The sequence below is a fragment of the Tenrec ecaudatus genome, chromosome 2 (assembly GCF_050624435.1).
Source record: "Tenrec ecaudatus isolate mTenEca1 chromosome 2, mTenEca1.hap1, whole genome shotgun sequence".
Taxonomy (NCBI): Eukaryota; Metazoa; Chordata; class Mammalia; order Afrosoricida; family Tenrecidae; genus Tenrec; species Tenrec ecaudatus.
In genome coordinates, this window is record NC_134531.1 from 208,882,378 (window position 1) to 208,910,238 (window position 27,861).

At 48.9% G+C, this 27,861-nt stretch overlaps 1 protein-coding gene across 3 annotated transcripts in view; it reads right to left on the reverse strand.

The window, feature by feature from the left end:
- The window catches only part of TRPM2 (transient receptor potential cation channel subfamily M member 2), an 88,789-nt gene extending 77,834 nt beyond the window's left edge, over positions 1-10,955 (reverse strand). For all 3 annotated transcript variants that reach the window (XM_075543342.1, XM_075543341.1, XM_075543340.1), the window contains exons 1-2: positions 10,794-10,955; positions 9,706-9,794 (exon numbers count right to left, since the gene is read on the reverse strand). In XM_075543342.1, the coding sequence (XP_075399457.1) occupies positions 9,706-9,794; positions 10,794-10,955 (251 nt within the window). The remainder of the gene's footprint in view (positions 1-9,705; positions 9,795-10,793) is intronic.
- Between the last annotated feature and the right edge of the window lie 16,906 nt (positions 10,956-27,861).

Here is a 27,861-nt window from a genome sequence, read left to right on the forward strand (position 1 = left end):
GATCCCAATTCTACCTTACAAATTTGGCTAGACCAGAGGATGTACACTGGTACAGATGGGAGCCAGAAACACAGGAAATCCAGGACAGATGATTCCTTCAGGACCAGTGCTTAGAGTGGCAGTACCAGGAAGGTGGAGGGAAGGCGGGGTAGAAAAGGGGAACCAATTATAAGGATCTACATATAACCTCCCTGGGGGACAGACAACAGAAAAGTGGGTGAAGGGAGACATTGTACAGTGTAAGACATGACAAAATAATAATAATTTATAAATTATCAAGGGTTCCTGGGAGGGAGGGGAGTGGGGAGGGAGGGAGAAAAATGAAGACCTGATACCAAGGGATCAAGTAGAAAGAAAATGTTTGAACATAATGATGGCAACATATGTACAAATGTGCTTGACTCCATGGATGTCTGTATGGATTGTGGTAAGAACTGTAAGACCCCCAGTAAAATGATTTTGTTTAAAAAGTATTGCTATTAAATCACAGCTATATTTAGTAATCAAATATATCAAAATGTGAGTGAAGTACTTGTTCTCAACACACCCACCATCATGTCCATATGCTTCGGAAGGTGGGGTCCCCTCTAGCCTTTCCCTGAGGAAGTCTGTGCTCCCACAGCTACACCAAGTCAGACACCTCAGTTTGGGCATCTTCTGGGGACTCAAATCATGCTCTTTTAAAATGTTCTTTGAGTTTTGAGAACAAACAGAAGTCTGAAGGGGCAAAATCAAAGCTATAGGATGAATGGGCTCAAACTTCCCAACCAAATTCTCATAGAACTGTCTTTAGATAGACAATAGGGGTGCCCATATGTAATTTCATCAATCCATAAAAATGCAAGTATGGGTCTATGTACATATATTTACATGGCAATACACTGAGGTAGTGGATGGACTTTGGGCCTCTGCTCATACCCTCCCTCAATACAAGAACACATTGTTCTAACAAATTGGGAGTCTGGGATGCTCACCCTCCCGACACAATCGCTGAAGGCAAAATGGGTGCATAAGTAAATGTGGTGAAGAAGGCAGATGGTGCCCGGCTATTAAAAGATATAACATTTGGGGTCTTAAAGGCTTGAAGTGAAACAAGTGGCCATCCAGGAGAGAAACAGCAAGCCCACATGGAAGAAGCTCACCAGTCTGTGAGATCATGAGGTGTCATTGGGACCAGGTAACGGGAATCAGAAGACCCTTAACAATCAAACAAACAAAATCATATGGTTAAGAACAAGGGGGGTCGGAGCAGACACCCAAAGCCCATCTGTAGACAATGGAACATCCCCCACAGGGGGGTCACAGGGAAGGGATGCGTCAACCAGGGTGCAGCAAAGCACTGATGAAACACACAATATTCCTCTGGTTCCTTGAGGCTACCTCACCGGACCCCAGTGATGCCTCCCTCTCACTTTGGACTAGACTGGAGCCTGTACACAGCTGTAGATAAGAGATAAGAGCTCGGGACACACCCAACCCAGCAGCAGGAATGGGAAGAGAGATACCAGATGGGAAGGGTGAAGGGTGGGGAGGGGAAGAAGGCGAAGCTGATGGACACACAACCGCAGTCCCCTGCAGGGGAAAGAACAACGGAAATCGTGGGAGAAGGGAGACAGTGGTCAGTGTGAGACATGGAAATAATAATAATTTATAATCTATCAAGGGGTCACGAGGTAGGGGGAGGAGGGTAAAAAACAGGAGCTGATACCAAGGGCTCAACAGAAAGTAACTGTCTAGAAAAGAATGATGACAACATATGTACAAATATGCCTGATACAAGTGATGTATGGATTGTAATACGCATTGTAAAAGCTCTCCGTAAAATGATTTTTAATAAAGAAGAACTGTCTTTCTTCCCCTGAGAAATGAGCATTGCATTGTCATGATGGAGAAATTTCCTCCGCGCAGATTTCCTTGCTTTTATCTCACCAAAGCAACTGTCCCTTTTCTTCAAACTGCTTCACGGTAAGTGCCAGTTATTTTCTGTGACCTCTAGAAAATCTCTCACAATTACGCCTTAGGATTCCAGAAAACTACTTGCTACAGCCTTCTTACATGACTTGCTACAGCCTTCTTAGATGACTTGCTACTTTGAATTCAGCCAGCTTCTAGAAATGCCCTCTGCAGCTCTGCTGTCTGGATTGGACGTTGTTCTCTGGGTCATCTTGGTAAATCTGAGATTCATCCCTGGTTACAATCTGTTCCATAAATCACTCTCATTAGCTTAGATCTTACTTAAAAGAGGGGTGGAATAAAAGCAGTCTTTGAGCTTGCCGATCTTTATTGCAATAGTGTTGATGCCCAGGAAAGATGAAAGTTTCCTGAGGCCAAAGATGTTCACTTAAAATTGAAAAAGGCCATGTAAACAAGCGGCCATCTAGCTCAGAAGCAACAAAGCCCACATGGAAGAAGCACACCAGCCTGTGTGATCATGAGGTACTGAAGGGATCAGGTAGCAGACACCAAAGAACAAAAACCATCATTGTGTGCTCACCTTCCCCATATAAACGCTAAAGACAAATGTGTGCATAAGTAAGTGTGGTGAAGAAGGCTGATGGTGCCCGGCTATCGAGAAATTAGCGTATGGCGTCTTAAAGCCTTGAAGGTAATCAAGCAGCCATCTAGCCCAAAGCAACAAAGCCCACATGGAAGAAGCACACCAGCCTGTGTGATCATGAGGGATCGAAGGGACCAGGTATCAAGCACCAAAGAACAACAAAAAAAAAATCATATAATCTTGAATGAGGGGGAGTGCAGGATGGAGACCCACTGGCCATCTGTAGACAACTGGACATCCCTTGAAGAAGGGTAGTGCATCAATGAAGCACACAACTTTCCTCTAGTTCTTAAATACTTCCTCTCCCCACTATCATGATCCCAATTTTACCTTACAAATCTGACTAGACCAGAGGATGTACACTGGTATAGATAGGAACTGAAACACAGGGAATCCAGGGCATATGATCCCTTCAGGACCAGTGCTGAGAGTGGTGATACCAGAAGGGAGGAGGGAAAGGGGCTAGAAAGAGGGAACTGATTACAGGGATCTACATATAACCTTCTCTCTGGGGGATGGACAACATAAAAGTGGGTGAAGGGAGACGTCTGGCAGTGTAAAATATGATAAAATGACAATTTATAAATTATCAAGGGTTCATGAGGGAGGGGGAGCGGGGGTTAAGGAGGGAGAAAAAGTGAGGAACTGATGCCAGGGGCTTAAGAGGAATGCAAATGTTTTGAGAATGATGAGGGCAATGAATGTACAAATGTGCTTTACACAATCGATGTATGTATGGATTTTAATAAGGCATATATGAGCCCCTAATAAAATAACTTTTTAAATGAAAATTGCCAAACCACGTGAGGTCCCAAGTACAGCAGCCCTCACTTCCACGGCCATCCTACTGTCTTTGTCTACCAGTCTCTCCATTCATTGAGATGACAGTTTGCTTTCCCTCTCTCGGCTCATGTTGGAGGTCTTCTGGGCCTCCTTCAAAATAGCGAAAACACTTACAAGCTGTTGTTTCGTGTTGGGCACTATGCCCATAAACTTGTTGCAAAGTTTCAATGATTTGGGAAGATGTTGAGTTTTGTTGAAAAGTTGAGATTAAAAAAAGAGAGGCTATAAATAATACTTATCAAGGAAAAAAACTGTACATTAACCCTGATCTTAAACTAGATCTCCTCCTGCCCCCATGGCACACAAAGTATCCTTTTTGAACGGCATCCTATTGTATTACTCCTAAAACTTGCTCACCGGCAGCTTCTGATCATAGAGACATGTTTAAGCACGTTTTATATGGAATAAGCCAGGAATAAACATAGCTAAACCCTGGTAGCAATACTTTTTGACTGATAGTGGTGATGAATGTACAATATTGTAGATATAATCAATGTGGCTGAATTACATGCATAAAATGGCCAATGTTTTGTTATCTGTATTTTACCACAATAAACAGGTTTGCCCCCCTTCCCTCGGGGACGGACAACTGAAAAGTCGGTGAAAGGAGACATCGGGACAGTGTAAGACATGACAAAATAATAATAACTTATAAATTATCAAGGATTTGTGAGTGGACGGGTGTGGGAAGAAGGGAGGGGAAAAAGAGGAGCTGATACCAAGGGCTCATGTAGAAAGAAAATGTTTTGAGAATGATGATGGCAACAAATGAACAAATGTGCTTGTCACAATGGATGTATGGATGGATTGTGATAAGATTTGTGCGAGCCCCCTATAAAATAATGTTTTAAAAACAGGTTTAAAGATATAGACTCATATACACACATTGAGCCTATGTGCTGTGGTGTTTGTTTTTTGACTTTTATTTTGAAGTAACTATGGATTGACAGGAAGTTGCAAAGATAGCAGAGGGAGGTCACAGATATAGTTTGTATAACTCTAGTAGAAGCATTCAGAGCTGGGGCTAGCGTGAGCACCAGCTCCCCCAAACATTCACCATCCCACCAGCACAGCTGGGCACCCTTGGGGGTTTTGTTTTGATTTTAAATATTATTTTGGGGGGGGGATCTCATAGCTCTTATAACAATCCATACATAAATCGTATGTTGCCATCATTCTTTTCTGAACATTTGCCTTCTATTTGAGCCCTTGGTATCAGCTGGCACCCTTGGTTTTATACAGGGAAGAATCCACATGCCAGGCATTCTCTCTCTGCTTGCTGATTGTCCTCTGCCACAAACACACCCCACATCACCTCTTCACTGTTGCCCTCTCTCTTCCTTTGTATTCTTTGCACCTCACTGCAAATTCATGAGTATTTTTAGATTCCTTTTTTTTCTCTCTAGACACATGACCTAGAAAACTAAATACAGATAAGAAAAACAAAGCTCTAAAACCAAATGATACCTGGGCCAGTGATATAAGTAAGAAAACGATCTGAGTCTCTCTGGCATCTGTTAGCTATGTGAACTTGGACTCTTCTGACTTTCAGGTTCCCAATCATTCAAGAGGAGGAAATAATACATTCCCTTGACTCACATCCTGCAAAAATTTAGGAGAGTTAAATGAGATTCTAAGTAGGAAATAATTTGTAAAATTATATTTGTGTATCGGTGTGGGTGGAGTACTAGAACTGACTGTGAAGAGGCATATACAACTCTTTTTTAAAGTGATTTAACTATGGAAGTGTATTATATGTGAATACTATATCTAGAAAAGTACTGAGGGAAAAAAAGTAACTTAACTGGACCCGTGGTAAGCATGGGTGAAGAGGGGAGATGTGTTGCTTAGGAGGCACTGGGTTTAGGTTAATGGTGGTGGAATCATTTGGAAAAGGAAATCAATAATGGTGGTACAACATGAAGAGGCACTGAATTATACGTGTAAAGTTGTGGAATTGGACAAGGTGTATATTTTTGCCACCATTAGAATAAAAAATACATGAATAACAATGAGTACAAGGAAGAAAAAATGTTCTAGAATTAAATGGTGATCATTGTAAAACTCTTCTTGATCTGACTGTATTGTTGAATTGTATATGACAAGTGGATAAAGTGCTAATAAAACTTTTTTTTTAAGTGCAAAATATCCAACCATTCTAAAGAGACCCCCATTCCATCAGGAACCCTTTGCACCACCACCACCACCCACCCCCGCCAGCAGTTGTTCTCACCCTGCTTCCAGCATTCAGGAAATCTCCCCTGTCCTCAGAGCCCTGCTCTGAGAGTTCTAAGCACAATTGCTCACAGCCATGACCTGCTCAAAGCATGCTCAACGCAGCTCTCCTTCTAGATCCCTGGATTGGGATTGCGAGACATTGATTATGCCCAGGTAGAATTGTTGCCCTCCCTATGAAAGACCCAAGTTCACTTCCCAGGCAAGGCACCTCGTGCTTCGCTGCCACTTCTGTGTAGCAGTGGAGGCTTGCCTGTAGCCTGGCTGCTGCGCAGGTTTCTGCAGAATTTCCAGCATAAGATAGACTAGTGAGGAAAGGCCTGGTGATATGTTTCCCAAAATCAGCTCATGTAAACTCTGCACAGCATAAGGGCCAGATCCTAAATTGATTACAGGAATGAGGCAGGACTGGGCAGGGCTGCGCATGGGGTCTGTGTGAGTCCAGGCTGGCTCATCAGCAGCTAACAATAGCAATCAGGAAATAAGATGATTCCTGAATGGTGTGTGATGGCTGTGGCCATGTGTCGACTTGGCTAAGCCATGCTGACTCTCCGCAATTTAGCAGGTATTAGGTAGCCATCCCCTGATTGCAATCAGATGTAAGAAGCCAATTGGTTGGATGAGAATTTCCCTAGGGTATGGCCTGCATTCAATATTTATGAATGGTTGGGCATAACCCAGTATTTCTTGATTCTGCGGCTGACTCTTCCTCCTGTCCTCTGGTCCTGGGGATGCAACCCAGCAGCCTGCTATGTGATCTGGGTTCATCAGTCCCCAATACCATGCGAATCCCAAGAATCCTTCAGTTTGACACCTCACCCAAAGATCTGGAGCTTGTCAGCCTCGATAATGCCTGAGCAATTTCCTTGGAATAATTATCTAGATAGATAGATATCCCTGGTGACATGGATGGATGGATGGATGGATGGATGGAGAGATAGATGATAGATAGATAGATAGATAGATAGATAGATAGATAGATAGATAGATAGATAGATAGATAGATAAGACAGATAACCCTGGTGGCGTAGTGGAGATGCATTGGGCTGCTAACCATAAGGTCAGCAGTCCTCACCCACCAGGGGCTCCTCAGGAGGAAAACAGGGCTTTCTACTCCCAGAAAGTTGCCATCTTGGAAACCCACAGGAGCAGTTTGACCTTGTCTGTAGAGTTGCTATGAGTCAACATCAACTTGATGACAGTGTGTTTTAAATATGCACATCTAACCAAAAAAACTATTTTTGAGAACAAGATGGTTCAGCAAAGATACCTAAAACCCAACTATAGAGAGTGGGTTCTCCCCTTACAGAAGGATTTCAAGAAAAAATGAGTCAATCAGGTGAAGAATAACACTGATGAAACACCTAGTACTCGTCTGGTTCCTTGAGGCTTCCTCACCCCTCACTATCATGACCCCAATCCTGCCTTTCACTGCGGTCTAGACGGGAACATGTACACTAGTACAGATAAGAGCTCAGGACACATGGAATCAGGTCAGATAAACCCCTCAGGAATAGATATGGGAGTAGTGATAGCAGGAGGATAAGGGGAAGCTGGGGAAAGGAGGGGATAGAAACCTCGAGTAAAGGGAAACAATGATCAGTGTAAGATATGAAAATCATAATAATTTATAATTTCTCAAGGGGTCACGAGCAGGGGAGGGAGGGTAAAAGGAGGAGCTGATACCAAGGGCTCACATAGAATGTAAACATTCAGAAAACAATGGTGGCAAGCTATGTACAAGTATGCCAGAGACCATTGATGTGTGGATTGTTGTAAGAGCTGTGGGTCCCCCCAACAAAATGATCTTTAAAATAATAAATAAATACACACATCCCACTGGTTTCGTTCCTCTGGAGACCCCAGCCTATGATAAGATCACCGTAGCAGTTCATTGTGATGAACTCACGATGAACTGTCTCTAATGTTTCTACCTAGTTTTCCAAACTCTGTTGGGTGTTATGTTCCCTAATCCTACACACACGCAAGTGCGCGCGTGCACGTGCACACACACACACACACACCCCATACACATGCTCACATACTCAGATGAACATCTGAATGGAAATGCTACTTCCTCCGCAGTCTCCCTACAGCAACCTCTTGCTTGAAGCCTGATACTAATAAAGGTACTTCTGGAACTTTCTGAACTAAACGCATTCGGAACCCTGTTTCTTCAAAGTGGGAGAAAGCAGTAGAGCAGTAGGAAGCCCCATGTTGGCCTCAAATGCCCCTGTGTTCTACCAATGCAAGTCTACTGGTCCAGGATTCAGGGAGAAGGGGAGCCATTAAGTTGTGCCTTCAACCCCCAATAAGCCTGAAACCAGATGACCTTAATCCACCCCTCAACACATTTATGAGCCCAAGCACATCTATCACTGAGAGCCTGAGTATCCCAAGTTCCCACAGTCCGAGCTGGAGACCTCAGTGCAAAGTACTTCCTGGCAGGTTGTCAGAATAGACTGTTCTGAACTGGGCACTCTGATCATGGACCACGTCCATTAGAGGTGACTAGCGGTGACGTTGTGCCCTGGTGCACAGTGGCGATTTACATTCGCTCAGGGGGCTATTCCAGGCATAGCCCAGTGATCAAGTGAGATGCGTGTCTGAAAAGAAGCCAGGTTATTGGGGTGAAAGGAGGTTGGTTTTCAGCACGAACACCCTGGCCATATCCCAGGACGCAGGACTAGAACTCGCGAGTTCAGGGAATGACACCCTCACTTCTCATCATCCACACCGCATTGCGTACCACAGCCCCCTTCTCTTTGACACCCAAGGCTGTTCCTCGATGGGTGTGTTCCTCCCTTCTTCAGCAGGCAGCCATCAAATGCCAATGCTGTGTCCAGCACACGCCGTATAAATAAGCACGCCTTGGTCCCAGCCGCTCCCAAGAAAGAGAAACACAAGACTACACTTGCCATTGACAACCAACCGGTAGCGAGTAGATACATCATTACACAAGAAAAGGTGATTTCCTGCTAGAGGGTTGTAATCAAGGAGGGCTTCACAGTAGAGGCAACATCTGCAAAAGGTCTTGGAGGGCAAACAGGAGCTCACCAGGGCTTGAAGAAGGCACAGAGGGGCCAAGAAAGAACATGGCACACTTGTGGAGACACCCAGAATAGAGGATATCTATGTGGAGGACCAGACACGGGGTGGGAGGCGGTGAGGGGGGAAGGAGGTATGCAAAGCCTGCAATGGAGGCAGTTGAAGTCGGACCTTAAAGGTGGCTGGTGGGTGCACTGCTGTGCCAAGCTCCCTGGTGGTGTTGTCTGTGCCCATCTAAGGTGAACCATGTGAACCCACACACACATGAGCAGCCCTGTAGAGAGCCACCAGCCCTGGGTGGCGGTGTCAGAGACCTGAGAGACAGCCCAGCCAGCATTGGTTGCCCTTGGGAGGGGGCCTGGATTAGCAGCCCCACACCATAGGCTCAGGGAGCAGGCAGAGGCAGAGGTGTGGGTGAACTTTGAAGGAAGTCAGGAGGCCCTCTCTGGACCGCGACATCCCATGAAATATAAGGACTGTGGACTTGCCTGGGATTCCCTCCAGAGACACCATCCCAACATGCCACTCCCGAGAAGCAGCCTTCTCCAGAACCCAAGCCACTGGGTTCAAGTCCAAGCAACCTCGTGTGGGCTCCCCAGGTAGCCACAGAGGAGTCATTGAAGCTTGAAGCCCCTGGGGGTACTCCTCTGGAAGCAGACTGGGGTGGAACACACGCCCACAGGGGCCTCAAGGGAAGGGGTGGAAATGCTTCAAGGACTCGACCTTCGACCTTCAGCAGACAGAAGGGGGTCGTTAGTGGGCCTGGGTGGGTCAATGGTAGAATTCTCACCTTCCACTAGGAAGCCCAACTTCAATGCTGCCCAATGCAGGCAAGACCACCCCCCACCGGTCTGCTAGGCAGGTTTTTTTTCACAGCGGCTGACAGCAACAGGAGTAAGAACCCTGCAGCAGGGCCCGATCAGCCCCGCATCTAAGCAGAGCACCCCTCCCTGAGGGCTGGACGGATGAAGACCAAGTGCGAGGAGAGAGTTGGCCTTGAAAAACCGGAGCATTCCACTTACCCGGTATCTGACACCTTGCAGCTTTCGACGAAATACATGCATTCTTTCTTCTTGATATTTGCCAGAATCCATGAGCTGAGATTTCCTTGCTGGGGGTTGAAAGGGCACTCAGAGACCATCACACTTCGAAACCATGTGTATTCCAAAGCACAAGACTCGCCTTGCTGAGCGCCGGCCCCCTGACACACGGGAACCAGGTTTCCAAGTGGCGAAGTGAGATCTAGGTGCTTGGACCCACACTGAAGATTAAGACCACCCTAACCCCCAAAGGGGCTCTCAGGGGTGCAGTAGGCAATCACTTTTCCCTCAGGCCCAATCTGAATGTGGACTGCCATTGACAAGGTGCCTGTCGATATCACAGCCCTCAGGAATAGCATGGTGGCCTAGGGGTTGGGATACCTGCCTTTCCTCCTGGTGGGACAGCAGGTGGAAGTTTCCCTAGCCGTCAAGCATAAGGTGCGACACCCTACTGGGTGACAGGGTCAGCTGCTAACCCTATCTAACCCGAGGGACCTCCAAAGAAAGGGCTGGCAATCTGTTTGTTTATAAACCAGCCATTGTAAGCTCTAGGCAGCACAGGGCTACTGAGACATCCATGGGGTCACTGTGGGCTGGGGGTTCACCCAAGGCCAACTAGTTTGATTGGGCCCGACTACCTGCCTTAGCAGGCACCTGAGATGCAGTGAGCTCCCATGATCCATTTTTAGATGGGCCTGGTACTTCGGTGTCCTGTTCCCCAGCACTGTCCCAGGCCAAGTCACAAAATAGTGATGCCATCGGGGAGGGGGCAATGACTCCTTGAGGCCAGCCCAAGGTCTCGGTGTTTGGCCAGTGCGTTCCTAATCAACCAGAGGCTGTGTGAGGCCGGCGTAAACCCCACCAGGGAACAGGTCTATCAGCCACGATTCTCTGTAACTCACTGTTCCTGAATGGCATGGCTGGACTGGGCCCTCTGGCTCAGCAGACTCAGCCCAGATGTGACCCCTGTCCTCTGAGTGGTCCATGATGGTCCCAGAGAGGCTCTGGCTGACCTTGACCTCTGCTATGCCTGTAGGTAGACACAGCTGGCCAGCCAACTGGAGACCTACCTTTTCACCGGTACCAAAGGCAGCCTGCGGCCTCCGGCTCTTGAGACTGCCATGGCTGCGCCGGAGGTTGGGGCCCAGTCCCAGGTCGGCCGTCCTTCTAGGCTGCACCCCAAAACCTTCCTCCTGCCCAGAGCCCAGCTTCCTCATGGCTGAAGGTTCCATTATGGCTGCCCCAGCTCCTGCCAGGCCGCTGCCTCCACCATCAGAACAGTCTGTCCTCTAGCTGGCTGAGCGCAAGGTCCCAGAAACACGGCATGATGGGGTGGCTGGAATTGAGCAGAAGACAGGTAAGGACAGTAACCTTGGCCATAGCCCATTTTTTTTGTTGTCTCCCATTTGTAACCACACTTGCTCTTCCTGGTGATAGGAAAGTAAGGGGGGCTGAGGGGGTTGAGGTAGGTCCCTGCATTGCTTGGAGCCTACTACCTCTGGCAGGCTGTCCTGGGAGTCCCAGGCCAAACAGATGCTGCCCACCCAGCCTCGGGTAGTCCCAGCACACGGCGTGGGGAGGACTCAGGGGTCAAGTTGTGACCGATTCATCACACACTGACTAGGGCACAAGTCAGTTCGGTGGAGCACTATGCCCTGCACCTGCATTGCCAGCACCATGCCAACCCCATAGGCACTTCATGCTGCCAGGCAGTGAGGGCATGAGACAGGAAGGACAGATGACCATCCAATTCACAAAGAGGGAACAGACCTGCAGCAGGCGGTCCCTGAGTTAGTGGAGTACACCCATCTCAGGGGGGTCTGCACCCCACAGCTGAGGGGTCCCTGATTTACCAAGACACATGGGGGCACACAGGGTCACTGAGCACTGCCCCAAAGGGCAACCGTGGCCAAAGCTTCTTGGCACCCCACACTATGAGAACCATCCTGCTACACATCTTCTCTGAGGGCCTGCCTGTCCAGCTAATGTCACCCCTCTAATGCAGCACCGTGCCCTCCCCCAACCCGGGCTGGACTGTGGTGTGAAGCGGCACCTCGGAAGGGGGCTCACTCTTGCTCCGCTTCCTTTTCCTGCCTTCCCAGGGAGGGGAGGGCACAGAGTCAAGGAGTGGCAAAGCCACCCCCTCCCTGCTGTGGCAGCGGGCCTTCCCCTTCTCCTGCGGAGTGGCAGCTGTAGGGCTGGTTTCCTGTGCCCTTCCCTCCTCTCTAAGCCAGCCACCATTCAAATGTTCCACCAGTCCCTCTCGGCTGGCCTCACCTCAGAACTCTCTGACCCAGAAGCAGGCCCTGATCTGCGTGCACGCAGTCCCCCAACACAAGGGGAGGGAGAGGCTGTCCCAACCTGCAGCTTCTCCTATGGTCTGCCCTGGCGTCCTGGGTGCTGTGAACAATACACGTTGGGATTTCCCTGCAAAGGACTCTGGGAGAGAACAAGAATGCCTTATAGGACAGTGTCTAGGCCATGGGAAAACACCAAACACCGGACTTGGGTAATATCAGTCAGAACCCATTCACAGGTCCAGAAACAACCGCACATGTTATGATGAGACGTGCCTTTTCCTCGGGCGCTTATCCAGATCTGTGCCCACAGCACTGCGTGTATAAGCCCCATCCCTGCACTGCCCTGTGGGGGCCCGTACGTGATGACACTTGCTGCTATGAGAAGCTTGGTACAGACTTCTGTGCCTAAGTTCTCTCAAAAAGCCTTGTCTGATCAACCTGGGGCCACTGAGACCACTGACTGACTCTCAGTGACCATTGAGAGAATCGCAGCTTTTCCAATAAGACAGGCGTCCATACCCCGTGCCCACCCCACACAGAGCCCCTCTTCTCTGCGCTGGTTGGTCTCCACCTCTAACTCAATGCTCAGGCTCTGCCCTGCCTTCCTCCTGCCCCATGGACTAGACCCACACACGGCAAGCCCAGCGTGCGTCAACAAGGAGGGCAACCTCAGGCCCCTGTAAGTGGTCAGAAGAATTCCCCATGTGGGAAAGCACGGATCTGGAGTCAAGGACCCCAATTCCCTTTACAAAGTCACAACTGTAGGGAATTCCAAAAGCGCTCCAGTCTCCCCTGCATCTCTAGCTACATGCCAGGAAGCCCCACCCACCCCCTGGACCCCCACTCCCCCAAGCCCAGCAGGAAAGGCAAATCGCTTCACCTGCTTCTGGTATTCAAGCCACAGCCACTGCCTCCATGACTCCCCACACTGGCTCACTGCTCCAGATTCACAGAGATAAGAACAGAGTGCTCCCACGGCCCACAAAGTGGGTTTCAGCCAGCATTACACCAGCGCCCGCTCCTGGAGACGAGGAGCCTGCTAAATGGAGCAGATCTACATTCCCAAAGACATTCCCCTGGCTCCAATGCGGTTTTCACTGCCGAGGTCACAGTGCAGATAGCGGGATTTGAAAAGAGGCATGATTTTCCTCATTTTACCCATGGGAAAGACAAGCATTGACCAGCCCACAAGCCCTGCCTGGAGCCCAATACCCCACTTTTCTCCCTGGAGGCTGCATCCTCTTGCTCCCCTACTGAAGGCCAGTATGATGGGGAACTGTGCCCTCCCCGCCCCCCCCCCCCGAGACAATCTGTGCAACCTCCATGTGAATGTGGCCTTGTTTGGAAATGGATCGTTTGTGAATGCAATTCACTGGATTCACATGAGGCCACGCTGAATGGAGCAGAGTGGCCCCTAAGCCTTACGGGTTGGTTATAGGAGCCCTGGTGGGGAAGCGGGTTCTGAACCCACCAGTCTGTCCTTGGGAGAAAGATGAGACGTTCTGCTCCCGTACAGACCTCTGGTCTCAGAAACCCCAGGGGACTGGTCTCCTCTGTCCTATAGGGTCACTGTGAGTTAGAATCGACCCGATGGCAGTGGCCTTAGTTAGATGGAGACCAGAGAAAACGGACTCATGGAGGCAGAGGCAGAGGGTGGAGTTTTGCAGCCATGATCCAAGTGCACCTGCGCCCACCAGAAGCCGGAAGAGGCAAGGACGTACATTTTCATTGAATCTTTGAAGAGAGTGTGCTTCTGCTGAGCCCGACACCCTGAATACGGACTGCCGGCTTTAGAACTGAGAGTCCATACGGCAAGAAATGTGCGCTGTTCCAAGCCTGCAGCTTGCAGTATCTTGTTAGGGCAGCGCTAGCCAACCCATACAGACTGTAACATGGGTGACTGTTTGCATGGCAGCATGGAGAACCGATCCCCAAGTATCACTTCCCTCCCTCCCTGTGAGTCCCCCTCCAGTACCCATGTCACACCAGGATGGCCAGGTCCACTCATCGTTCTTCTGTAGACACAGTCACTGGGCACCCATGCCTACTGGTGAGGGCCAGTGGGCAAGGCCAGAGAACCGTCATGGCCCTGCCCTTACCGTGCCTCCATAGCCAGCCCTCCCACGGCCGCTCAGCTCGGGGTTGGGGCAGAGCAATCCAGCCAAACTCATGGCTCAGGAAAGTGCCCCCACCCCCACCCGACCCCTCACTGCTCAGCACCTCGCTTCCAGTCACATTCACCACTCCCAGACCACCTCACGCTGCTGGGGGGGGGGGGGTTTCTCAGATCCCTCATATGGAGGGGCCAGTGCCGGCGCTAACATCGCAGGTGGGACCTCCACGGAACCATGTGCTCCCAACATCAGCTCCCAACAGAACAGATGCAAGCCCTCTGGCCAGAGCCTGCCTTTATACCAGACTAGAACATCCAACATGGGACGGCACAAAGACACACCCAACTACCTCACCACAAGCAACTGAAGAGGGCTCTCCCCCTGCTCAACACTCCCTTTAGTGGGCTTAGGGGATGTTTTCAAACTCCAGTTGCAAAGAGATTTCACTCTAAGAGAGAATATTCAGGAACACGGCCCACTCACCCCAACTGAGTCAGATGTTGCGGGACCTAGCCAAAAGCCTGGTTGGAAACACTGTAAATCCCACTGCATGGGGAGCAGGGCTGGCTCAGCCCTCTGCCTCCTCTGTAGAGCCCAGAGACCCCTGAAACCCAGGCTGACAGAGCCCCCAATTCCTCCATCCAGCCTTCTCAGGGGGTCATATGGTCAGTCCGATGCTCCATTCACACCCCACCTGAGAGCAAGCTTTGGCCTTCTGGGTTGATAGCTACAATTCTCAGTAAGAGACTGGCAGATTGGTGTGTGGTAAGAAAGTTCTGGAAGTGATGCTTGATGCTTGAGAGAGGGTGGGTAGATGATCGTGACAGAGGGAATCTGACAGCACCCACCCTGGATACCCAGTTACAGGAAATGCATGTCCATGAGGAGAATTTGGCACGGGGTACCTGCTGGGTGCGACAGAGGGGGCGGGGGGTGGGTGGGGGGAAGGCCTCATGTGGAGTGTCCAAATGGAAGCTGGCTGAGTCTGGAGAGGAGAGGGTGCTGCTGGGTTGCCTGTAAGGGGAGCCCAGGTGAAGGGAGGAAAGACATCTCTGCCCTCAGGGTAGCACAGAGCAGAGCTCAGCCCCCAGAGTGCCCTCCATCAGGAGATGGCAGGTGGAAAGACACTACCCACCCCCACACCCTCCCACACACAAGAAGAGAAACCAAGGTCAAGTAGAAGGAAGCTCTGAGCACTACATCCAAAGGCTCACAAAGGGAGCCCCTAGGCACAGTTCCAGGGGTCCTAACTGCAAGCCACCTCCCCACCACCCCCAGCCCTAAAGTTTCCCCCAAGATACACAGGAGGCAGGTGACTGGGAGACTGGGTGCCCTCTGCTCCCGTTCCCAGGCTCATTCCTCCCCAAGGTGGCCCAACGACCTCCAAACACTGAAGTGAGCGTGCGCTCTGGGGGGCTATTAAGAGCTTTAGCGGGTGAGGGGTGCACAGAGATGCAGTCACAGACGTGGACCCTGTGTCTGCACTCGGAGGGTCCAGAGAGCCGCCTCTCCCTCCCACCCTCCGCCTGGACAGTCTCACGAAGCGAGGGCCCCCCTGACTGCTGACTGCTCTGCGCCCCGGCCTGCCCCGCACAGCTGCGGGGTGCACCTCTCCTCTGGGTCTGCCCGCTTCCCGTGCCCCGCCTCCAGCCCGCCCTCTGCCCGCGCTCCTGGAGCCCAGACTGAGCCCGCTGCGCCCCGTGCCGCGCTGGCGCGTACCTGCCCGCAGCCCCCGGCGCGCCCGCCGCTCGGGCCGCGCAGAGCAGACGGGCTGTCCTGGCCCGCGGGGCCCGCCAGCGTCCGAGCCAGCGGCGGTCCTTCTGCCGCAGCCCTCGCCCGGCGCCCCGCGAACCCACGCGCTGCGTCACCCCGCCCGAGGGAGCGCAGCCAGCGCGGCGTCCTGCTCGGGCACTGCGCTGCGAAAGCAAACAGCCAAGGACCCCAGTCCAGAAGGGCTTACGTGACAATGACTTGGTGCATTTACTAGTCTCAGTTGTTGGGTGGGATTCCTTCGGTGCACAGGCAGGGACTGGCTGGGAGACCTGGGGAGACCAGGGATCTGGACAAGCCACTCCCTTCGATTCAGGACCCTCCTTCCCCCCGCCCCCCAGGCTGCAGCCCTCAGCCCAGCCTCCCCACCCTGACCACGTGGGACCCAAGGGGACAGGACCCAAGACTGCCTGCAGAACAGACTCCGGATCTTCCCCCACTGGGGAGGAACCAGGAGGAGTCAGGAAGACCCAACCCACCTTGGCCCCACTGGACCCCATGCGAAGGCCTGAACCCGACCCTGCTGGCCCAGCGTGCAAGAACTCTGTCCCCACAGAAGACTGCCCAAACAACCCCACACCGTTATCACCCACGGAGAAGAGTCAGAGTCCTCCAGGGAGTTTCTGCTGCCTCTCCCGGCCTCCGAGCTGGCCCTTGGCTGACCACCACCCCACCAACTTTGGGGAGCAACTCTGCCCTGGCACCCTGACCTGTGATCCAGACTCCTAGCCAAGGGCTGCTGCTAGACCACCTTCTCCTTTGCCCATCTCTCCTCTCTTCTCTCGCTTTTGATCTCTCTCTCTCTCTCTCTCTCTCTCTCTCTCTCTCCTCTCTCTCTCTCTCTCTCTCTCTCTCTCTCTCTCTCTCTCTCTCTCTCTCTCTCTCTCAATCTCCCTCCCTCCCTCCCAAGGAACCAGCAGGCAGTGCTGGGGGTGTTGCAAGCTACTGGGTGCACCCTATTTCACCTTCCAAGCAGCTGTGGGAAGGGCCTGAAAACCCCTCAGAGCCCTGGTACCTGTAGACGAGGTCATCTTCCAGTGCGTCTGTGCACATGAATAGAGCTGAGCATCCTCTCCTCTGAGGATTTGAAGAAGTCCACGTGCATGTGGTTGTCGTGGAAGCAGCCAGTGACTGTTGTGCAGTGGCTCTCTCCCTGCAAGGCTGCAGACTCCATGGGGCCACAGACTGGCCACCCTACCCACTGCTGCACCTCACTGCCTGGTGACTGCAAGCGCTCTGAGTGTGTGCTGTGGGTCACCTTGGATACTACAACCTGCAAGTCCACAGAGGCAGCTTAAGCCCTACTTAACGGGCCTGGAGGATGGAGGGCCACTCACATTGAGAACTGGTCATCATGGACTATGTCCAACCCCCATGTCCAGTGTCGCTTATCAGGGGATCCCTCCAGTCCCCAAACCCTCTCCTTGACTGAAAACATGTGCAGGCCAATTAGTAACAGGGGGCTTCAAAAAGTTCTTGGGAAAACAGAATTGAAAGGTAAGGAAAAACTTCCATGAACTTTCTGAAGTCCCCTTTGGATTTCATTCCCAGTGATAACAGCGGAGGAGTGATCCAGCCAGAGGCACAAATGGACTAGGCTTTTAACTGAAGCAGCCCAAGGCCGCCTAGGGAACATCATTTCAGGTGAAACCATGGATGAGCAGGCTTTAGCTCGATGTCGCTGATGAAAACTCTGCCCCCGCATGGCCCCATGGTGGCCCCTTCCTTTCCAGAGGAGTAAGGCACGTTTCTCAAGAAGGCCATGTCCTGTCTGCTGGGCACGATCGCAATTTCCATTACAAAACGTCCTCCCCATAAAAACCAAGAGGTGCCTAGCCATAAAGCATGAACATAACCAGTACTGACTGTGGTGGGGAGTGGTTTCAAGTTTAGCAAAGGAAAGCACTAAGCAGGAGGACTTGCGCCTGGACACTATGTCCGGGATCAAAATCTCCCTGCTCTGGCAGCAAGGGGGAAAAACCATGATGGGAGGAAGGGTAGGACTCTAACTGCTTGGCATTGCACTCTCTGGTCATGAATCATATACAGAGCAAAGGACTAATGCTGCGGGACCCTCAGAGATGCGAGAGGACAGGGAGGAGGGAGCTGTGGGGCCAGAAGTCAGCGATAGTAGACTCTAAACTGGAGCTGGCAAATTGTTTCTACAAAGGGCCAATGTCTTCATCTGAGTTTTCTTTGTTGCTGTTAGGTGCCATTGAGTTTGTCAGCTTATAGTGCGACCCGATGTGCCACAGAGGAGAAAGACTGGGCTTTCGACTCCCATAAGCAGTGACAGTCTAGGAAGCCCATCAGGGTCGCGATGAATCAAGGGCAGTGAGTTTATGTACCACAAACCGAAATATGATCCAGTCCTACGCCATCTTCCCAATCATTGCTTGAGCCACTGTGGCAGCCACGGTGTCAATTCACCCCCTTGAGGGTCTGCCTCTTTTTTTATTGTCCCTCTACCAAGCATGATGTCCATTTTCCCAGGGACTGGCCTTTCTTGATATAAGTGAACACTAGCAATTGCTTGCTTTTTTCTAGGTCTGGATCCTGCATCTGACCCATTGACCTCCAGTTCTTTGAATCTGAACCAATGGCATGCCATATTTCCTGCCAATGTGGGAACCATCAGTGGCCTGCCATCTAAACTGATGGTCCTGGATTCATTTGCCTCTGCAGCCACCAATCTGTTCATCTTAGGTTCTTCAGCCCCCACAGCTACTCAAGTCAGGAGATGCCTCCAGCCTAACATCTGATCCACAGACTTGGAGCCTGCCTGGACTTGGACTTGCCTGTCATTACAACTATGTGAGCCAAGACCCGAATCCATAGGTCACACAGCAGACTGGCCCATAGTTTCTGGGGCTGATGAATCTAAAATTTGAAAATCTGCAGGTCAACAGGAAGGTCAGAGACTTCTAGAGCAGAGGTTCTCAACCTTCCTAATGCCATGACCCTTTCATGCAGTTCCTCATGTAGTGGTGACCCCCAAGCATAAAATTATTTTCATTGCTACTTCATCACTGCAATTTTGCTACTGTGATGAATCAGGCGACCCCTGTGAAAGAGTCGTTCGACCCCCAAAGGGGTTACAACCCACAGGTTGAGAACTGCTGTTTGAGAGACTTATGTTCCAAGATCTAGAGGTGAAGGGATAGGAAAATTACAGGGTTGAGAGGGAAAGAGAGTACACTTTGCCAAAGCACCCACTTATACACTAGAGACAGCCCACGCCCCCAGAAAACTCCCCTCTCGACTGATTACATCAGGCCGCATGACAGAAGAGAGTTAGATTACATTACGGAAGAGCACCCAGACCAGTGTCTGCCAAGCCACTGGGAATCAGCCCAGCCAAGTTGTCGCCTAACATTGGCCATTACAGCAAATAGGCAAAATTCTGGAGTCCTTGAATGATTCAAGCAGTTAAATGTTTGGCTCCTAACCAAAACGTTGGCAATTTAAGCCCACCCAGAAATCCCTAAGGAGAAATGCCTGAAAATCTACTTCTGAAAAAATCAGTCATTAAAACCCACAGTTTATTCTGAAACGCTTGGGGTTACCCTGAGTTGAACTTAGCGCAACAGCCACTGGCTTAATAAACAGCTGCGCGCTGGTGCTGTGGTGGGGACACGTGAGGCTGCCATCTACAAGGCCGGCCGTCGAAACCACCAGTTGCACCGAGGAAGAAAGGCAGGGCTTTCTACTCTCGTAGAGTTACAGTCTCAGAAACCCACAGGGGCAGTGCCACCGTGACGAGAGGGGCGACACGAGTCAGAGTCAGCTTGATGGCAGTGAGTTTGTGTGGGGATTTTAGACCTCACGGGGTAGGTGATCTGTGCGGCACGCAACAGCCCCAAATAACAGGTACACAAATGAGCTTAGTTGCATCGCAAATAAATTTATTTACAAACATGGGAGGCCAGATTTGGCCTTCAATCCATAATTTCATGGCCTCTGGTGGGGCTGCTGACTGCATGAGAAGTAGGCGTCACGCCAGGGGAGCATCTTTTCTTTCCTTTATCTCTCCTGGAGTCAACGTACCATCTGCATTCCAGAGGTAACTCGTCAACAAGGACGGCTCTTACTTAGGATTTAAAAATAAAGTGGTCGCAGTGAGTTTCACACAAAACTATTAAGGTGGGGAATAGTGTTACTATTATGGATGCCTTACTCACTAGGCCAAAAATAAACCTTCAAAACTCATCGCCACTGAGTTGATGCTAGCTCATAGTAACTCTACAGGGTAGACGTGGCAGTTACATAATCTCCTGTCAACTTGTGGAGGGATGGAGTCTAGCCTGACAATCAGGTTGCAGCTTGATGACCTCATTTGGGAGGCGCAAATAGAGATAAATAGTTCAATGGATGCCAGATACACATGCACTCCCTGTGAGACATTCCTGTTGACAAGATACATGGAGCTATGCTGATAGAGCCAGAGCCCTGGAGCTGGGGGAGCCATGTGGAGAACCAGACCAGCACTGAGATGCTTCCACTGCCACTGGACCCACAAGACTTTCCACCCACTGGCCTGTGATCTTCCTGCATTCAGCATAATTGCGTGGCTGCATGCATCTGAAGAGGAATTTATAGACTGGTATCAGACCTATAGGCTAACATCAGACTTAAAGACTAGATCTGGACTGGGCTGGGATGTTTTCTTAATGTACAACAACTGCTACTTTATATAAAGCTCTTTCCTTTTTTCTTTTAAATCATTTTATTGGGGGCTTATACAACTCTTATCACAATCCATACATACATCCATTGTGTGTCAGGCACATTTGTACATTTGTTGCCCTCCTCATTCTCAAAACATTTGCTTTCTACTTGAGCCCTTGGTATCAGCTCCTCGTTTTTCCCCTCCCTCATAAACCATTGATAATTTATAAGTTATTATTATTTTGTCTTATCTCACACTGTCTGATGTCTACCTTCACCCACTTTTCTGTTGTCCATCCCCCAGGGAGGAGGTTATATGTAGATCCTTGTGATTGGTTCCCCCTTTCTACCCCACCTTTCCTCCACCTTCCCAGTATCACCACTATCAGCACTGGTCCTGAAGGGATCATCTGTCCTGGATTCCCTGTGCTTATGGTTCCTATCTGTACCAGTGTACATGCTCTGGTCTAGTCAGATTTGTAAGGTAAAATTGGGATCATGATAGTGGGGGGGGGGCAGGAAGCAATTAAGAACTAGAGGAAAGTTGTATGTTTCATCGTTGCTACACTACACCCCCGACTGCCTCGTCTCCTCCCCGCCACCCTTCCATAAGGGGATGTCCAGTTGCCTACAGATGGGTTTTGGATTCCCAGTTAGCACTCTCCCTGATTCACAATGATGTTATTTTCTTCTTGTTCTTTGATACCTGATACATGATCCCTCCGGCACCTCATGCTCACACAGGCTAGTGTGCTTCTTCCATGTGGGTTTTGTTGCTTCTGAGCTAGATGGCTGCTTGTTTACCTTCAGGCCTTTAAGACCCCAGACACTATCTCTTTTGACAGCTGGACACCATCAGCTTTCTTCACCACCTTTGCTTATGCACCCATTTGTCTTCAGCTTGTGTTGGGAAGGTGAGCATCATGGAATGCCAATTTAATAGAACATAGTGTTCTTGCATTGAGGGAATACTTAAGTGGAGGCCCAGTGTCCATCTGCTACCGTAATACTAAACCTATAAATATATGCACATAGATTTATTACCCCATCATTATATAAAAATATATTTACATATGTACGTACCTGTATTTAGAACTCTATAAATGCCCTTTGCCTCCTATTTCTTTCCTCTATTTCCTTTTACTTTCCTCTTGTCCCACTATCATGCTCAACATTCATTTGGATTTCAGTAATTCCTCACAGTTACATTGCCCTTGATCAATCCCTACCAGGCCTCTTACACTCTCCTTGCCACTGATTTTGGATCACTTGTTGTTCCCTTGTCCCTAGGTTGGTTAACACCACTTCCTTTTCCCCACCCCCACCTCTCCCATGTCCCCCCCTACCCTCCAGAACCATCAGTCCCGTTGTTTTCTCCTCCAGATTGCTTATCCCACCTATCTTATCTAGATAGACCTGCAGAGATAATAATATGCACCAAAAAAGCAAGACAGAGCCAAACAAAGCAACAAAAGAAAAGAAAACAACAACAAAAAATGACCCCCCAAAATAAAGAAAAACCTATAGATAGTTCAAGGTCTGTTTGTTAACCTGTAAGAGTATTTTCTGGTCGAGTCTGATGGGGTGCCATGCCCTGGCCCCAAAGTCTATTTTTGGTACTCCCTCAGGACTTCATTGCTCTGCTCCCCTTGCTATTCTCTTGCATGCCCTTAGTGTTTTGCCTCGGTATACTGGGGTCAGATCAGGAGCAATTCTCACACTGTGTCTCCAGTGTTGTCCTCTGTAGGGCTATGGGTCAGTGAGGGGAAAGCTCTTTCTTATACATATATGAGTGTCTGTAGATTTGTTTCTTTAGTCTACTGGAACTAACCCAGTAGAACTGCCCTTGTGGGTTTTCAAGACCGTTACTCTATGGAAATAAAAAGCTCTATCTCTCTCCCAAGGAGCGGCTTGTGGTTTCAAACTGCTAACCTTACAGTTAGCTACCCAGGATGTAAGCACAATGCCACTAGGCTCTTTAATGCCCAGGCATTTGCCCAGAATTCTCTTAAGTCTTAGCACTTTCCATAATGACAATGATATTAGCAAACCTGGGAAGAAGCTCAAGGCTTGAAAGATCTCTGAGAATATTGGCGGGGGAAAAGAATAAATGCAAGCTGCTCTTCGCCTCCACTAGCACTGATTCACGGTGTAAGGTGGAGATGTGCAGTGTTTGTGGCCCTCTCTCCTGGTCCCTCTTGGCACATCAGCCAGCAAAGGAGAGTGGAGAGCCTATTTGCTGAGCCTGCCCTCTTCCACTACTAAATTCTGCATGAAAAATCACTGACCTCCATTCTCACACAGTCCCTGCTGGGCACTCAGCCAGGGCTGTAGCCAAGTTAGCCTTGGTGAGTGGAATTCTATGTTGCTGAACCCACACATAGCATCCATCCCCACCGCCATGGCCAAGAATCTATTGGGCTATATGACCCGAGTAGCTGTAGAGAGAGGAAGGAATGTGTCATCTTATCCACTTGATTGTTAAAATCCTCCTCTACAGAGGTAACATGTTGATGAGCGTTCACATGAGACACAAATGCCTTCACCTTTGGGGCCCATGCTGAGAGGTCTATCCACGTATTTCCCCACCATCCCCCCATCTCTCCCTACAGACCACCACTCTCCTTTTGATAAAGCTTTTGGCCTGTTCCTGGGCCTTAGTAAGGACTGAATGCCTCACCTTGGGCCGCCCTGGGTTGCCCATCACGAGCTGAATGTTGTGTCGTCTGATGCACAGGCTCCTGAAGACGGACGTGCACAGCAACAGTCATTAAAGAGAAGTGGTATAGAGAATCGCCAGCAGCCTGAGCAATGTGTAGTTGGTGTGCCCAGCGGTGCCTTCTCCCCAGACTCCTTGAAAGTCTTCAGCTCAAAGCAAGGGCCAACCTGACTTAAGCAGTCAGACTACCTCCTGGAAAAAATTGAGAAAGAAGAACCCACCATAGCCATGTTTCCCAATTATCTCTCAGTCCTGCAAGCTTTCATGAAGGCCCAGGTTCTGGTCATGCAGGTGGAAGGGCAGGCCAGCAAAGAAACCAGCAGCAAGAAATAGCCCCAGTGATGACTGCAAATACAATTGAAAATAATGGAAATTTCCCACAAACTTTTTGAAGCCCCCTGTGTATCTATCACACAACTTGTCTGTTCAGTTATTTACAGGTGTAAGCCTTCTTGGTAACAGTTACAAGAATCTGTTTGCAAACATACCATTCCATGATCCATGTACGTCTTCCATCACCGCTACCCTCCACCCCCCCACTTTCTGTATACTGACCCTAGTAACCACTAGTAAACTTTGATATCTATATGTATACATTTTTTTTAAAAGAAGTGGTATATACTAGACAGGGCTCAAATTGGACCTGAAGATACAAGTAAGCTGCATGAAGAAGTGGCTCAAATGCCTATGGTCAATTCTTATTACAGTATCATCCCTCTCCCCGTCTGTACCTATGCCATCATGGGGAGTTCCTCTCTATCAGTTGACTGAGATAGAGAAGACATGTGCTTGGTTTAACACTAGGTAGGAACTTCTTGAGAATGGACAGCAGCAGGGCTACTGCCCTTTTCCGGGACCTCCCTGAAGGTCAGTGGTGAAGGAAAATCCTCTCAATGGGCAGGACTTAGATCATGTGGTTGTTCATTTTGCTTAGAAAGAGAAATGGTTAGGTGTGAGAATGTACGTGGATTCGTGGGCTATGGCCACTGGTTTGGCTGATAGTCAGGGACCTGAATGGAGCATAAATGGGAAATTGTGAAAAGAAGGTGTGAAGAAGAACTATGTGCATAGACCTCTCTGGGCCAAAAACTGAATATATTTGTGTCTCATGTGAACGCTCACCAAACAGTTACCTCTGTAGAGGAGGAGTTTAACAATCAAGTGGATTGAATGACTCGTCGTTACCTCTTTTCCCAGCCACTCCTGTCATTGCCCAATGGCTGCATAAGCAAAGAGACCATACTGGCAGGAATGGAGGTTGTGCATGGACTCAGAAATATAGGAATGCACTCACCAAAATCAACTTTGCTACAACCCCTCCTGAGTGCCCAACCTGCCAGCACTGAGTCCAAAATATGGGACCATTTCTCAGGGAGATCAATCAGCAACTTGGTGGTAGGTTGATTACATAGGATGATTTCCTTCATAGAAAGGACAACATGAAAGAAAGCTGATGATGGCCGGCTATCAAAAAATATAGTGTCTGGGGTCTTAAAGACTTGAAGATAAACAAGTGACCATCAAGCTGAGACACAACAAAGCTCACATGGAAGAAGCACACCAGCCTGTGTGATCGTGAGGTGTCAATGAGATAAGGTATCATGCATCAAAGACCCAAAACTAAACAAACAAAAAGCATATCAATGGGAATGAGGGTGAGGTCAGAGTGGAGACCCAAAGCCCATCAGCAGTCAATTGGACACCCCCTGTCAGAACGGCCACAAGGAAGAGAAGAGCCAGTCAGGGTACAGTGTAGCCCCAATGAAACACACGATCTTCCTCTAGTTCTTTAGTGCTTCCTTCCTCCCTGCCCCGCACTTTCCTGACCCCAATTCTACCTTACAAATCTGGCTAGACCAGAGCATGGACATGGGTACAGATAAGAGCTGGAAACACAGGGAATCCAGAACAGATCCTGGGAAGGTGGGGGGAAATAGGGGGAACTGATCACAATGATCTACATATAACCCCCTCCCAGGGGGATGGGCAACAGAAAAGTTGAAGGGAGACATTGATTGGTGGAAGACATGAAAAAATAATAATAATTTATAAATTATCAAGGGCGCATGAGGGAAGGAGGGTAGGGAAGGGAGAAAAAAAAACAAGGAGCTGAAACCAAGGGTTCAAATAGAAAGAAAATGTTTTGAAAATGATGATGGCAACGTATGTACAAATGTGCTTGACACAATAGATGGATATATGGATTATGATAAGAGCTGTATGAGCCCCCAATAAAATTATTCTTAAAAAAAAGAAGAACGGACAGCATGTTGTTTTTACTGGAGTAGATACCTAATCTGGATATGGATTTGCCTTTGCTGCCCACAATGCTTCTGCCAAAACTAGCATTTGAAAATTTACTGAATGCCTTATCTAACATCATAGTATTCCACACAGTATCACTTCGGATCAAGAAACTCAATTCTCAGTCTGACGTACATAAATGCTCATGGAATCCACTTGTCTTACCATGTCCTCCAGAATCCCGAAGTAGCTGAATTGATAGGACAATGGAATGGCCTTGTAAAGTCTTGTATAGTGCCAGAGGTTCAGGTTGGATTCAGAAGCCATGGACCAAGGGATATCATTGCTGACACCAGATGAATCTTTGCTGAAAGCAGAGAATACCAGGAAGATGTTTTCCTGTGATTCATTAACTAGGCAAAGGTATTTGACCGTGTGGATCGTTACAAACTCTGGATAGTCTTGAGAAGGATGGAAATTCCAGAAAACTTAATTGTGCTCATGCAGAACCTGTACCTTACAGAAGAGGTTGTTGGGTGAAAAAACAAGTGAACACTGCATGGTTTAAAATCAGGAAAGTGTATCCTCTCACTAGACTTAATCAATCTGTATGCTGAGCAAATCATCAGAGAATCTGGATTATATGATGAATAATAATTCAGCATCAGACTTGGAGGAAGACTTATTAACACAGGTGACACAACTGCTGAAAGTGGGCACTTGAAGCACTCGCTGATGAAGATGAAGGATGGAAGCCTTCAGTAAGGATTACAATCCAATGTAAAGAAGACATAAATCCTCACAGCTGAACCAATCAGTAACAACATGATAAACAGATCATTGAAGTTGCTTGGATCCACAACCAGTGCTCATGGAAGTAGCAGTCACGACAGCAAAAGACATTGGGTAAATCTTTAAGGATCTTTCTAAAGTATTGAGAAGTAAGGCTGTTGCTTTGAGGATGTAGGTGTGCCTGACCCAAGCCGTGGTATTTTCCGTTGCTACATATGCGTGTGAAAGTTGGGCATTGAATAAGGAAGATTAGCAAAACGTCAATGCATTTTGAATGAGCAGTGTGTTGGCAAGGAATATTGAAAGTACTGTGAACTGCCAAAAGAACAGGGTCTGTTTGGGCAGAAGTACAACCAGAATGCTCCTGAGGGGCAAGGATGGCCAGACTTCATCTTACACAGTTTGGACATGTTGTCAGGAGAGAGCAGTCCCTGGAGACAGACCTCATGCTTGGTAAAGCAGTGGGGTGGGGGTGGGGGGGCAACAAAAAGAGGAAAACCCTCATCAAGATGAAGAGATATGGTAACTACAACAATGGGCTCAAATATAAGAATAGGTGTGCAGGGGGGCAGGGGATGTTTGGTTCTGTTGTGCACAGGGTCACTGGGAGTCTAAAGCAAGTGGATGGCACCTAACAGCCAGCAACATGTGCCACCTAGATGGCAATACTTTGCAGGGTTAGGGCAATGTTCTCCAGGAGGCTGTGTATTCTGCGAACCAGCTGTCAATATAGAGTGCTATTTCTCCAATACCCAGGATTCGTAAGTCTGAGAACCAAAGGGTGACCCACTCACCACAGTTTCCCTTCCTGTCTTTGTGGCCCTATGCTCTTTAAATCTGGAACTTCCAGTTCCAAAGAGAAGTTTGTCCCACTTGGAGATACAGCACTGATTCCACTGAACTGGTAGTGAAGAATGCTTCCTGGACGTTTGGGTCTCCCTCCTCATACCTCCGGATCAACAGGCAAACAAGGATGTCACTGTATTGAGTGGTGAGGTTGATCCTGATTACCAAGGGGAAATTGCATTGGTGTTATACAATGGAGGTAAAGAAAATTACATCTAGAGCCCAGGGAATTCCTTGTGTGGTCTCTTAGTACCACCACGTCTTGTGATTAAAATAAATGGTAGACTGTAATGAACCAATTCTGACATGACCGCTGGTGACCCAGAACCTTCAGGAATGAAGGTTTTGATCACTCCACCAGGTAAAAAACACTGACCAGTTCAGGTGCTTGCTGAGGACAGGGAGAATACTGAAAAGGTGGTGGAAAAAGAAACTTCTAAATGCCAGTGTGGGCCATGGGATCAGTTGCAGAGAAGAGGTCTATAATTGTAATCAGTGTCTCCTCTTTGTCTACACGATCTTATATTTACCAGATAAAAGATTTTTGTTTGTACATGTGTTAGATGTACCATGTTAGACACAAGTGTGATGTTGGTATGATCTTTGTTTGGTGAGCATATGGTTAAAGAGATGTGTACAGGTGCCAAACTGACGAGGAGTGAGCTGTGATAGGTTTCGTGTCAAA